Below are 14,129 nucleotides of genomic sequence, written 5' to 3' on the forward strand. Positions count from 1 at the left end.
TTGTGTTGCACTGTGATATCGATAAATATTTTCTGGTAATCGATAGTACTGCCTGCTCATCCCTATTTGTATCTAAGATATTCTCTCTTTGCGGCGCATTTGAGATGGATTTTTAGTCGTTTTGTTGCTGTCGTCGTCGTCGCTTGTCGGTGTCGTTTGTTGGTGCGCGGGGTTTTTTTTTGATAGCTTCAAATTGGAATATATTTGCTAAGCAGCCATAGAAAGAAGTTTATTTTAAAAAGCCCATAAATTTTACTGTGATTTTGTCGGTAATTTGCACACAAATACCATTTGTGAATGCAGAAAAGCCGAATACTCATCGAGCTCGCGACAAACATATATGTAGATACATATGTACCACACACTCACACGAAATTCTGTTTCCGAATCGCAAGCCACCTACAATTTATACATGAAATACACGTGAATTGCGAATGCATACGAGAAAGATACAAATAGAAAATAAAAATCTAAGCAGAAGAAAAATTGTTTGTGCAGTGTAGTGAAGTGAAGTGAAGGGGAAGGCAAAAGTAGTGGTGACCTGTGTGCCTGTAGTTGTTGTGCTTTCTATCCGTGTATTTCCCTCCCCCATTTTACTGGCGCAAGTGTGAAGAGCATAGCAGTATCTCGCTATGGGTAAGTTGCTTGTAGTTGTATGCCGACAGTGAACACGATTATCTATCTACACACATACATTCATAAGAACGCACGTAGTCTGTATGGCTGTCTCGCTGTATATGTGTGTGAGCGAACAAAATTGCGCAAAGGCAAAGACTACGAGCGCCAGTGAAAGAGGGTGGCCTGGGTTCGCCTCTCTGCCTCTTTCACTCGCTCTCTCTTTGGGCTTTCGGGCACTCCTGTGTGCGTGTTGTACATTCTCATGCTTGAACTCATGTGTGTGTGTGTGTGTGTGGATGTATACATGTATATACTTAGTTTACTTGATGGTATTATCGCATTAGTAGCGTATTATGGCACGGGTTGAGTAAAAAGGAAAAACCAGTCAAGTTGCGCTGTCGCTGTAACTGTGACTGTCGGTGTGTCGAGTATGCATGCATTTGTTAATCAATATTGGCCAGCTGGTAGAGCCCATCGTCATCTGAGAGGGCAACTCTGTGCGGCTTACACACAAAAACACACAGATACACACATGCACACTCACGTACACATACATCCACAGATGATTGGCGGTCTCGTCCACTCCCCATTTTGGTTCTCAGCTGCGATGACGTCAGTGTTGTTGTAAAAACAAGTTTTTTTTTTGTTTATTTTTTTTATTTTTGCGACTGCCCGACAGCGCCCCAAATTGCGTTGAGATATCAGAGAATCTGAGAATACCTGACCGAATAATAAAACTCAAAGTGCATTGCAGGCAACTGCAATTACACACGTTACCGTTAGGGCGTCGTCATAGTCATACCTGTTAATTTACCGTTCGCTGGGCATGACATGAGCTTCGAGCTGGGAACCAATTTCTGTTGAGATTCCTATTGTAACTCTAGCTGCTTACATTGTAATTGTAATTGCATAGCCCTTTTATACAGTTATGGGCTCTCATATGGCTATTGTCAATGATTAATTACTTGTTCTTTAGTCTGCTCGTCCGGTTCGGCTCGGTTCGGTTCGGTTCTGTGGCCCTAATTAAGTTCATGTGCTCAGCTCTTGCCTTTTGCATTTGGGCAGAGCAGCGACAGAGGCAGCGACAGAGACAGAGTCAGAGGCTGAGGCAGCAAACACTTGTAGTTGTGTGCGTGCTTAAAATGTCTAATTGACTTGGGCACCCCCTCCAAATATAGAGACACGTTTGTAATAATATGTGCAGCACTCAGTGCCCGTTCAACGACCAGTGATCTCTACGCAAAAGGCTTAACAATAGCCATAAAAAACAGCATAACAGCATAACAGCAACAGCAACAGCAACAACAACAACAACAACGAATGCTCAACATGAATTCATGACGAGCACATTGACTTCCATTGGGCTTCGGTTTGGTTTTCGTTGTGGTTTTTAGTTTCCTTTTTCGTTATTTCGTTTCGGCGCACACACAAATGAAAACGAAAGGGGCAAACGAGTTGCAGCGCCCCCTAGCGTCAGTCCCCAGTCCACAGTTTATATCCACAGTTTCATCCGCCGGGCGGCATCCATTCCCATCATCCCACTTCCCACTTGGGGCACTTTTCTCATTTATTTGATCGTTGATTTGTTCACGTCGGGTGTATTTCTCTTGCATTCGCCTGCATCTGATTTACTCCCCGCCATCTCGGTCGGGTTATATAGGTCAGAGCACTTGCATAGAAAGTGGCGGCTCTTCATCTGCCATAGTCAAGACGACTTGACGTCCGTTCGACTAATTGAATGCTATTTTTGTAGTCGCCGCGTCATCAACATCTACTCACGTAATTTGTTGCCTCTGCTGCGCTTTTCACTTTTCGTCTAATAAGCATACAGGAAGCACTTTCAACTTGGCTGCGACAACAACTCAACAAAAAAGGCCGTAAAAGTGCCGTTCGTTGCTCGACTACAATTAGATACCCTTTTTAAGACCATAGAACCAGGAATTCCTGAACCAATAGTTAAGTTGGCTCATAGCAAAAAATATATTAAAATTTACTTAGTGGTTATCAACATTTTCCTAATTTTTAAACCTACAAAATCAATTTTAAAAAATTCATAGCTGACAAAATTTTTTATTATTTTTCATCTGTTTTAAAAACAAGCTATATAAAAATTGCGATGAGTAAAATATAAAAATGAAATGTATATAATTATTTTATATTCGATTTTTTTTATAACGGCTCTTCTTAAACAATTACAAAATATATCAGCAGCTATTATTTTCTTTTGACATTTTGTTTACTTTTCAAGATAAAATTGAATATTCCTTTTCTCATGCCTAACTTACCCTCATAAAATTTCTTTGCGTGTAGGGTATTTAGTGTAGATAACTAGAAGATTGCGTATACGTCAGGTAGCACAGCATAAAACACTTGCAAAGCAATTTGAATTCGATGAGTAATTTCACAAATGTATGTATAGCATGCGTATGTATCTGATTATGTTATTGCTTTTCGCCACAAATAAATACGCATACCTGCTTAAACAGAGCCATTTGTATGGAAAAAAGTGTAAAAATGTTCTGAAAAATGGCATTGGCACTGCCACAACCGTCACCTGTTTTTCTGTTGCCATTTCTGTTGCTATGTACTGCCTTGACCTGCATTGTCCTCGACATTATCCTGACACTTTGCGACTGTCAGGGATTTGACGCACATTTCACTGAGGAAAACTTAATGCGCATTATATGCTGCAATATGTTTGGCTATTACTTTGTCTGTTGGCATTGGCCTCTTCAGGGTCGTCACACAGTTTTTTCCAATTTCCATCTATTGAGACCTTTGAGGTTAGGAATGTTTCGCATTTCGGGGCGCGGTCGAATTTAATTAAATATTTGGCCTGCAGTTGACCTTTCGTGAGAGAACTAACTACAGTCGAGTCTGAATATAGTGAACACACCCCCTGGATAACTCGAAATAATAAGCAACAATTTAATATTTAGAGCAATTTAAAATCTATAAATTTCTAACAAGATTTTAAAATAAATTTCAAACAGAAAAATCAGAAATTTCAACCAGGTTTATTAGGTATATTAGTTCACTGTATCTAGACTCGACTGAATGTTCGTATGCAAACACAAATTTAACCTTGGACTTGCCCCCCGTTCCGTCACTGGACGGGTTTGTGTCTCTTTTGTTTGTGTTTGTTGCTCAGATTCAGATTCAAATTCAAATTTAAATTCAAATTCGAATGTTGTGTTTGTAACCAGTTTGTGTGGCACATGCTCGTTTCAGTCCATCGTTCACAACTTCAAATTACTCAAACTCAACTCTATTCGCGGTTCGTGGTTGGTTGCTTCGCTCGCTCTATGCCGACTCTCTGGCGATGACGATGAGGATGACATCATCCAGAGCGGAGGTACTAAAATCGCTGCCGTAATTACAATAAAAATGTGCGCTCAAACTTTTATGATGTATACTCGGACTTGTACTCGAATTCGCTAACTGATGGAACCTCTGGGAGGAACTGGAGGAGCTTGCATGAAAATTTAATTTTCGCCATTTTTTTTTGCTAGCTTGTTGAGATCTGTTTAGAGTTGTGGCAAATGTAATTATCATGGATCTGTTAAATGGGGGAAAACTACTGAAAAGTCAATAAACAAAATGCCAAAATCAATATGAGAAATACGCTGAAAAAATGTCTGTGATTGCATAATAAACAAAAAAGCATAAATAAAATTAATTGAAATGAAACACGTATACATGTACGCATACGTAATATCTATACGTGTGCCGCTCTCTGCTTGTATGTGTGTGTGTGTGTGTGTGTGTGTGTGAGTGTGTGAGTGTGTGATTGTGATTGTGCGGGTCTCATTCATCAGACATACGTCACCATTATAATGCGACTAGTTAACGGTTTTGTAGTTGTTTCTCGTCCATTGCGGGGCTTAAGCTTATCAATAAATTCTATTTTGGAGGCAGCCCGTAAAGCGAAACAGACTAACAAAAGAGAACAGCGGAGTACAAAGCACAAAGCCCAACAAAACAAAAGACACGTAAAACAACGAAAAAGGCTACAAATTCAAAATAATAAAAAACAGTTCATAATAAGCATATCCAAAAGGTCTCTATAAATTATTTCCATAGAAAATATCCGTTGAGTATTTTTGTATTTTCACATGAAAAATGCAGGTATTGTTGTTGTTTTTGTTCTTGTTGTTCCTCTTAGTAGTTCTGGGTTTTATTTAATTTATAAAAACAATCGACTTTCCAATGGGAATTTCAAATAATCAACAGATCCGTCGTCATTGTCGGCATTTCGTTTTGTTTGATTTTATAATGCCACTTTCATTACACGCCTGTCTGGCAACATTTTAGAAAGATCCAAAAATCTGTTATAAACAATAATATTTATTAGCGTTGACATTATTTATCAACGTTAGTTTTGAAAGAAAAAACATAATAGAAATGAAAGCCTAAAAATGGTAAGAGACGTTAACCGTCTGTTGAGTTTGATGGTTCGGCTAATAACCTTTGAAAGATATTGGTAATATGGTTTTATTCCTTGAACAGTTAGTTATTAGTATGTTTTATCTGGTTAATACTGTCTTATCGATCATTTCGCTTGCTTTCCACTGATTGTCTTATAGTCCCAACACGTATCTTTTATATAAGTAAAGTTTTCTTGTACTCATATCATATCTTTACACCTTTAACAATTCTCGCGCTTGTTGACTCTCTGTATATGCACAATATAACGATACACTATATAGCAGACAGATATATAATACGTATAGTCTGAACTCACATATACTAAATCTTTATATTCTTGAATATACTTTTATTTGCTGACTTCTCATACACTATAGTTTTTCTTTGAATAATTTCAGTGTTATCCGACTATAAAGATTTTTACTGCTGAAATTTTAAAGTAACTATCTCGAATATTAGCAAAAATATAAAAAAAAAATTTAGATTATAAATTATAGTCAGATTTTTGACTAAGAAAAAGATACAAAAACTGAAAGTCTTTGTAAACATTTCTCATTATTTAAAAAAAAGTCAGTTTTTCACATTAATATTGATGAGAAGTTATAATGAAAATCAATGAAAAATATTGTTGAACAATAAATAATAATTTCCTTAGTTGAAATTTGAATTAATAACAGGTATTTTGAATATATGCTATTTTTGAAATACTATATAATATATATTTACACCTGTATCTCTCTATACATATTTCCACTATATAATGATGATATTGTTTATACTTATATTCAACCTATATCTTTTGACTTTTCATTCATTTGTTGTCTCTTTCATATATGGACTCTATATATAAAGATATATGTATTGCTAAGAAAGTCAAATATGAACTAAAACCAAGAAAACTTTTTCACCTGTTCAGAATGCGCTGAACACTTGTGTACATAGAACAGATACAAGTGGGCACTTGACGGAATATATATGTGTGTGTAGGGAGTATCTGGCAAGTTTATGCCGCCCTTGGCCTTATCAATGATAAGATTAATTGCTTGCTATGCGCATGAGTCACCAATTGGCCAACTACACACAATTTTGTATAGAATTTGAGGAAAGAGAAGAGTATGCCTAGAAATACTAAATTCATGAACATAATCAAAATACAAACTGTCGGACGGACTGTCACATAAGATACATGTCACATACATACCACACCAATACATACGAGTACTCGTATATCAGCGTATTTGAGAAATCTGAATACACACACATTGAACTGGTGCTCCGAGCTGTGCTTAGAAGTCAAAACGGCACAAGGTTGGGGCATTATCGCATCACATGCATGCATATGACATCAGCACATACATACATACGTGTATGTGTACGAATACGTATACGTATACGGAACGTAATCAGTTGATTAAATGAATCGAATTACGCTATTGCATTCATACTTTATTAATTTTCTCTCAATGCTTTCATTTCTCGCATAGGTAAACAAAAGATCTACTGTGCGAAATGCACAAAAAAGTGCTCGGGCGAGGTTCTTCGGGTGGCTGACAATCATTTCCACAAGGCGTGCTTCCAGTGCTGCCAGTGCAAGAAGTCCTTGGCAACGGGAGGATTCTTTACAAAGGATGGCTCCTATTATTGCATACCCGACTACCAGCGACTGTATGGCACCAAGTGTGCCACATGCCAGCAGTATGTGGAGGGCGAGGTGGTCAGCACGATGGGCAAGACGTATCATCAGAAATGCTTCACGTGCTCCAAGTGCCAGCAGCCGTTCAAGTCTGGCAGCAAAGTGACCAACACGGGCAAGGAGGTGCTCTGCGAGCAGTGTGTCTCGGGCGGCACTGGAGCCAGTGCGTCTGGTTCGCCGGCACGTCAGGCGGCTACGACGTCGCCGGCACCGCCGGCAGAGAGTCCAACGAGGGCGACGGCGCATCAGCAGGTGACGAGCGGAGTTCTGTCGCACAAGGCGCATCTGAAGGAGGATTACGATCCCAATGATTGTGCTGGCTGTGGGGAGCTGCTAAAGGAGGGTCAGGCACTGGTCGCCTTGGACAGGCAGTGGCATGTCTGGTGCTTCCGTTGCAAGGCCTGCAATGCGGTGCTCAATGGCGAGTATATGGGCAAGGATGCGGTGCCCTATTGCGAGAAGTGCTATCAGAAGAGCTTTGGCGTCAAGTGCGCCTATTGCAATCGCTTCATCAGCGGCAAGGTGCTCCAAGCCGGCGACAACCATCACTTCCATCCAACCTGTGCCCGCTGCACCAAGTGCGGCGATCCATTTGGCGATGGCGAGGAAATGTACCTGCAGGGAAGCGCCATTTGGCATCCACGCTGCGGACCCGGACCGTCCGAGTCCGGCATCATCCTTAATGGCAGCGGTGGGGGCAGGCCAGGTACCACCTCCGTCACGGGCGGTGCATCCAATGGCAACTTCACAGACACCGAGTGTGATCGCATGAGTTCAAGTGCTCTCAGCGACATGGTATGTAGGGAAAGATAGAGGAAGATTTAACACTCTGCTCCTGCTACTAATTCGAATGCAGCAATAAATACACAACCCACCAGAGATGTTCGAAATTGCAATCATATAACAATCAAATATTGCATTTATTCTGATTTTTAATTTCAATAACTTTACTTGATATGATTCGCTTATTTAGTAAAGTTTTAAAATGACAATCTAATTACATACAAATATTTGCTTTAATTTAATTTATAAAATCAAAATAAATTAATTAATTTTTGTCATAATCAAAAGTGCTGAAAATTTGTTTGTATATTTGCAATTTTAACAATCACAATTGAATAATGAACTTTTTATTTCTATCAAAAATGTTGAAAATCTTTTTGTATATTACGTGATTGCAATTTGTTGCAGCTCTGCACCCCAAACACACACACACACCACACAACAAACACACAAAAACACACTCGCAATCGAGACACAACCTCCCATTGCACCTTATGCAATTTATTATTATTTTATGATTTGTTTTTGCATTATTTTATTTGTTAACCTTGTTTTTGAGCTTGCGTTTGATTTTTCCGTTCGTTTTCAGTACATCCGCTCCAGAACACCGAGCTTTAATGGTTCACTTTATTCCTCTAGCCGCAAGGTTTGTTTTTTATTATAATTTTTATTTTTTATTATTATTTATAATTTTATTGAAATTAGCTTGATTAATCCCCATGCACCGCATGCAACACCAAACACATTGCTCCCAATTTAAAGACTAATCCTTGGATCTCTTGCAGCATTATCGCACTGTCAGTCCGGGTCTGATATTGCGGGAATATGGACGACCGATTGGCGAGGATATATCGCGCATTTATACCTACAGCTATCTGACAGATGCGCCTCACTATCTGCGCAAGCCAATCGATCCGTATGACAAGACACCGCTGTCTCCGCATTTCCATAGGCCCGCCTCCTATGCAACGACCAGTAATGCGGGCTCCGTTGCCGGCAGCCGTCCGCCATCGCGTCCTCATTCACGTACGCGTAGTGCCATGAAGGTCTTGGTGGATGCCATCCGCTCGGAGACGCCGCGACCCAAGAGTCCGGGTATGAACAACGAGGAACCGATTGAACTGTCGCATTATCCGGCGGCCAAGAAACCGCCACCAGGTGAGCAGCCCAAGATCGAAAGAGATGATTTCCCAGCACCGCCCTATCCCTATACGGATCCGGAGCGCAGGCGACGCTACAGTGACACCTACAAGGGTGTGCCCGTCTCGGATGACGATGATGAGGAGAACGAAAATGGCGAAAATGGCAAACGGACCAATGGCAAAGCCAAAAATGGCGAAGAGCAAATGTAAGACATAATTTTCATAATCATAATTAAAACTAAATCTCATTGAAATTCTAATCAAACAGACGGCTGCAACGCGAGGCTGAGCAGCTGGAGAAGCTCAACTCGGGCATTGGCTCGGTCATTGCAAAGGACCTCAAAGAGCAGGCCAAGTACAGGAAATGGAAGCAAAATAATCTAGATCCTCGTAATGCTTCACGAACGCCTTCAGCATCCAAGGAGCCGATATACAAGTTGAGGTAAGCTCAATAAATACCCACCGGGGGTCGCAAATGAGACTTGTGAATTAAAAAAAAAACCTGAAACATTTATCTGAATGAATGCGAATATTTCAGAATTTATTATTTTATTGTATTATTGTTTTTCATTTGTATTATATAAATTAATTTAAAACCATATATTTTATCTAAATAATAATGCTATGATATTATACCTTATTATAAATTTTTATTTCAAAATCATGGTAAAATTGCAATTTTCGATTTGTGATTTCAAAATTAAAATTTAAACGGCAAAAACCAAAAATATACAAATTCTAAAAATAAAAATCTTTATATTTTTGGTATTTTTAAATTCATTTTTTATTATTATTATTTTCACAATTTCATAATGCGATAATAAAATATAAATTATTTATGATTTTCTTTATAAAAATCATTATATAAGTTAGTTTTATTTTGACATCCGTACTTTAAATCATTATGATCGTTAGGATTCCTGATTTAAATGTACTTATCAAGTTAATTGCTTTCCTAATCTTGCTTAGATACGAATCACCCATTGGTGCCTCACCTTCACGCAATCTGGATCATCAGAAGCCCTTCTATGAGGATGAGATGTTTGATCGTTCAACCAGCTATCGCGGCTCCCTGGGCAAATCTCTGGGCAATGCGCCCAGCTACAATGGTAAAGATTTATTGTGCTAAGGAGAGAGCTAGAGTTAGAAAGAAAGTAACCTACTTCTAAGCGTGCAGAGAATTTATTGTTTTTGTTGTTATTTGCCAAAAATTGTGTATTATATTAAGCCCAATTACGTTTATAGCCATACATTCCTATCGCTCGCCGCCCAAGCCCGGATATGGATTTAAAACGACCACCTTGCCGCCCTACATACGCAACGGTTACAGCTCCGTAAGTGCTGAAATTCAGACTCTGCCTTAGCCATGGCCTTCTCCTTTGCCTGTTGTCTGTTTGGGCCATATTTGTAGCTTATAACCAAATCAATTTGTGTGGCGGTCGATTAATCTATTTACTTTTAGAATTATAAGCACTATCGTATGGTTTCAACTGTTTGTTGCTCACTTGATCAATTTGTCTTTTTCTCATATTGTACTTTAATTGCTGCTGCTGCTCCTGTTGCTGCTGGTGCTGGTCATGGCTCTAACTAACAACATAAACAAATTGTTATTAACTCAACTGGTTGGTCTGCTGCTTCATTGTGTTGTGCCTAACATTTTCGATTTCCAACTTATTCTGTGTGTTTGCCTATGCTACTCGTATTTGTTGCCATACCATATATAAACAAACACAACTAACACTACACTAACAACTCTGTACACTATACATCATCATACATCATTATAATAACATTTTGGCTCAGTGGTGAGCGCCCTGCGTCATGTGCCCAAACCCGGATACGGCTTGGCTCCACGCTCTCACACATTCAGTTCCACAACATCAGCCGCCGTCACGATGCATGGTGTCACTGTAAGAACGCTTTTGTTGTTGTAGTATAGTTTCTTTTTCGGTTATTTTTGTTAGCATCTCCTCTTAACTGGTTCAACTAAACACATTTCGTAGCAAAGCACTTTTTTAATTTCTTTGGTTTTGGCATGCATTCATCTTTTCTGATCATTAACTAATCGAGTTACTCTCTGCCATCCTATATAGGACTTTTCCTATGGAGGTCTGGGTGACAAGACACATAGCACAGATCTAAGCTGCGGCAAATCAGAGGGTAAGTCTGCTAATCAGGGACCGAACATAACAGTTATTGAACAAAAATTTAATTATTTCAGTTTATTTTTATATTTTATTTGATGTAGTTTATTTAGTTTATTTTATTTAAAGAATTTATAATACTAAGAATACCAAAATCGTAAATTTTTTTGAAAATTGATCCTGCCTAGAATCTAATATATGTTACTCCATGTATAATAACATATATATGTTTTTTCTCTCAGCTTCAGTTGATTCGATTACTGAGGGCGATAGACGTGCCCTAATGGGCGGAGATTTGCCGGCGTCAAGCACATATTCTGGCGCATTGTCCTATCATTATCCGCAGGCAGGACTCATCCGACGTAGTCTGCCCAACATGGCGCACTCGATGCTGGTGCACGAGCCTGCCAAAATTTATCCTTATCACATTTTGCTTATTACGAACTATCGTCTACCATCAGACGTTGATCGCTGCAACCTGGAGGTAAGTCTACAAAGCAATTGTTTTGACTGGTGATGTAAAAATGCTAAAAATGCGATGTCGATTTTAATCTACTTTAGCTCGAGTATTTTTTTGACTATCAGTCGAGTTCATTAAATCGATTTTTATGAAAAATCGAAAACTCAGCTCCAATTCTTCTCTATCACTTAAAATGTTTTCCCATTATTTCACACCTTGAGTCTTTTTCGAAAACTGTAAACTCTTATAGCTTCGCAATATTTTAACCAATTTCCTTGCGAATTGCATCACAATTGGAAAATTAATTTTTTTTTCATCAATGTCTATATTTTTCATTCGGTTCCGTTGAGGCATTTTCAAAAACTTCAAGCTGTTTTAACTTTGTCAAATCTTAAGCGATTTCCTTGCAAATTTAATGGAATTATATATTTTTCATTTACTTGATTAACTGCATATTGATTAATTAAATACTTCTCTATCTGTATCTGTTTGCAGCGTCATTTGTCAGACATCGAGTTCGAGCATATCTTGCAGTGCGCAAGATCGGAGTTTTATAGGCTGCCCCAGTGGAGGCGCAATGAGCTTAAGCGACGTGTGAAGCTCTTCTAATTGTTAAAGCCTGGATATTGTCCAGATCGGCTATTTGCGACGAAACCAAATTAAAACAATTACCTAAACATAAAAGGTTCTTAACTATTAAACAAATGGCAGCAAAGCAAAACAACAACCACAACAAAAAGAAAAGAAAATGATAAGAAAAAAAAAACTATGCTAATTTCACAGCCAGTTTTGAAACACGCTTTAAATATATATTTGAAACAAAATGTAAAAGAAAATAGTTACATTTGAAATAAGGACTGCAGCAATGGCAGCTCCAGTTTATTTTTTTAAGCATTAGTTGCGCTGATGACTATTTAAATTCTATAAGAAAACCAAAAACATGTACTAAAACCAAACTTCGGCATGTCGAAGTATAGATACCCTTGCAGTACTACATACTACATACTTGAAGCTATGTTCCTATCAAAAATCAATTTAAAAAAACAATTTCTGTCCGATCTTGTTCAGTTTGAGCTCCGGAATTTCTATCTTGACAGTTATGTGAGCTCTGCAGGGGTATCAAAATTGTATACAAATTTCAATAAGTTAAACTTTGGCAGTCCAAGGCATGTCCTGAATTGCATGAAAGCTTTTTATAAACAGTGGCTAATCCAGTTATAATGCATCAAAGAATGAGAAATGAATGTACCTACAAATAAATTCAAAAGATAAAGATGATAAACCAAGAGCAACAATTAGATGTGTGGCATTAAATATACGCTAAAAACTTGCAAGTTTTATTTATTACTATGTATTTTATTTATTTAAATAGAATATGTCAAAGAATAAACAAGATATAATAAAACAGGACAAAACGAAGCAACATCAAACGTTATTTCTTTTTTTTACAATACAATGTATTTTGTGTGCGGTGTCTCTGAAGTTACATAAATTCGTTGGCATTGTGCAGAGGATACAGGACACATCGCGTGACTGGAATGTAATTAGAAGTACATAAATATATATTGCTCTATGTTTCACAGTTTTTCCGAGATTCTCTTGCTGGAGGAGATTGCTTTGCACTAGTTTTGCTTTTGCAACGTGTCATCTGTGCGTAGATTGTACGTCAGCTGCGTCTTCATCACCGTCAAGCTGCTGCCGATGATCTGTTTGTGATAGATTTGTCGTGTGACAAAGCCGAGATCGTCATAGAAGTCACGTTCGCTTTCCTGCCACTCAGATATGGTGCACTCGAGGGAGGCGTAGCCGGCATTGACACAGTTCTTTGAGACCAGGTTAATCATTGGCTCCATGATCTTTTGAAGCGGATAGTTCTTAGCAACGGCAAAACGATATATCCAGGCCGCATTGTATACGGCATTATGATTCTTTACACTAATCGTGGCCACAATGCGTCGTCGAAATTTATTCTTGTAAGCCTCTTCAAATGGAACATTATCCATAAATATCTGATAACTAGCCTCGTTGGGTGCGCAGCGAAATATGAACGGTTCATAGCACTCGGCGACTAATGATTGTGACGGCTTCATCTATAAGATGGAAGTGCGTGTTTAGAATTCTTGGCAATCAGCCCTACTAATTACCCTCATTAGTTCCACAGCCTTGGCGTAAAAGGAGAAGTAGGTGCTCGTGAATAGAAAGAATATGCAGCCGGGTATTGTAAGGACGCAGAATAGCAGCGGCACTCCCAGAAAAATGAAAAATATGGCCCAAGTGATGACTATGAACTGCAGTGTTATCTGTAATTAAGATGGTCAGTATTAGGGCGAGGCTTTCAAGATCTATCCGCACTTGTGCATAGATAAGTCACGTAGAACCGAGCTGGGCTTCAGACTTACCTCTCGAAAACAGAAGATAAAGAATGATTTTGTCGAGAATGACATAATGTAATCCCGCACCAGCTCCTGGCATTTGAGCTCGTCATCTTCCCGGTAGTTGCGAATAACAATAAAAGGTTGCATCTGATGTCACTTTAATTGAATGTTTAAATGCCGAATACAAAACAAAATAAAAACATTAGCAAGCAGACAGGGCTGCCACCTTTCCCAGAAAAAATTCCCGATCTGGCAAGTCCAACCATGTTAAGTATTTTGTCAAGAGCAATAGCTTCAAAAAAATTAATTTTTTTTTTAAATTTTCTTATACTTTAAGTTGGAATTTTTTAAATTTTTTGCAGAATTTTTGTTAGAGCCTTGTCGAATTTCGGATATTTTTTAGATCTGTAACTTCTCTTTCAAACTTCTTTACAATGAACACCTTTATTTTTTCTAATTTTGAATTTTAAATTTTTTATCAAATTA

General features: G+C 38.4%; 2 protein-coding genes across 4 annotated transcripts; one reads left to right on the plus strand and one right to left on the minus strand.

Moving 5' to 3' along the window:
- Positions 1-119: 119 nt before the first annotated feature.
- LOC117789667 (actin-binding LIM protein 3) lies at positions 120-12,524 on the plus strand. 3 transcript variants are annotated; one of them, XM_034628745.1, is made up of 10 exons: positions 120-636; positions 6,531-7,534; positions 8,112-8,168; positions 8,308-8,870; positions 8,933-9,106; positions 9,634-9,773; positions 9,910-9,998; positions 10,758-10,824; positions 11,051-11,292; positions 11,764-12,524. In XM_034628745.1, exons 1-10 carry the CDS (start codon positions 633-635, stop codon positions 11,875-11,877), a joined length of 2,454 nt encoding a protein of 817 aa, XP_034484636.1. In that variant the 5' UTR covers positions 120-632; the 3' UTR covers positions 11,878-12,524. The 3 variants fall into 3 exon arrangements, with proteins under 3 accessions (XP_034484636.1, XP_034484638.1, XP_034484637.1); XM_034628747.1 differs by lacking the exon at positions 9,910-9,998 and adding an exon at positions 10,468-10,574; XM_034628746.1 differs by lacking the exon at positions 8,112-8,168.
- A 79-nt stretch (positions 12,525-12,603) lies between these two features.
- On the minus strand, positions 12,604-13,921 carry LOC117789668. Its single transcript, XM_034628748.1, has 3 exons — positions 13,668-13,921; positions 13,413-13,568; positions 12,604-13,358 (listed from the first exon to the last, which is right to left on the minus strand). Exons 1-3 carry the CDS (start codon positions 13,788-13,790, stop codon positions 12,891-12,893), a joined length of 747 nt encoding a protein of 248 aa, XP_034484639.1. The 5' UTR covers positions 13,791-13,921; the 3' UTR covers positions 12,604-12,890.
- Positions 13,922-14,129: the final 208 nt, after the last annotated feature.

Source organism: Drosophila innubila (assembly GCF_004354385.1).
Source record: "Drosophila innubila isolate TH190305 chromosome 3R unlocalized genomic scaffold, UK_Dinn_1.0 2_E_3R, whole genome shotgun sequence".
Lineage (NCBI taxonomy): Eukaryota > Metazoa > Arthropoda > Insecta > Diptera > Drosophilidae > Drosophila > Drosophila innubila.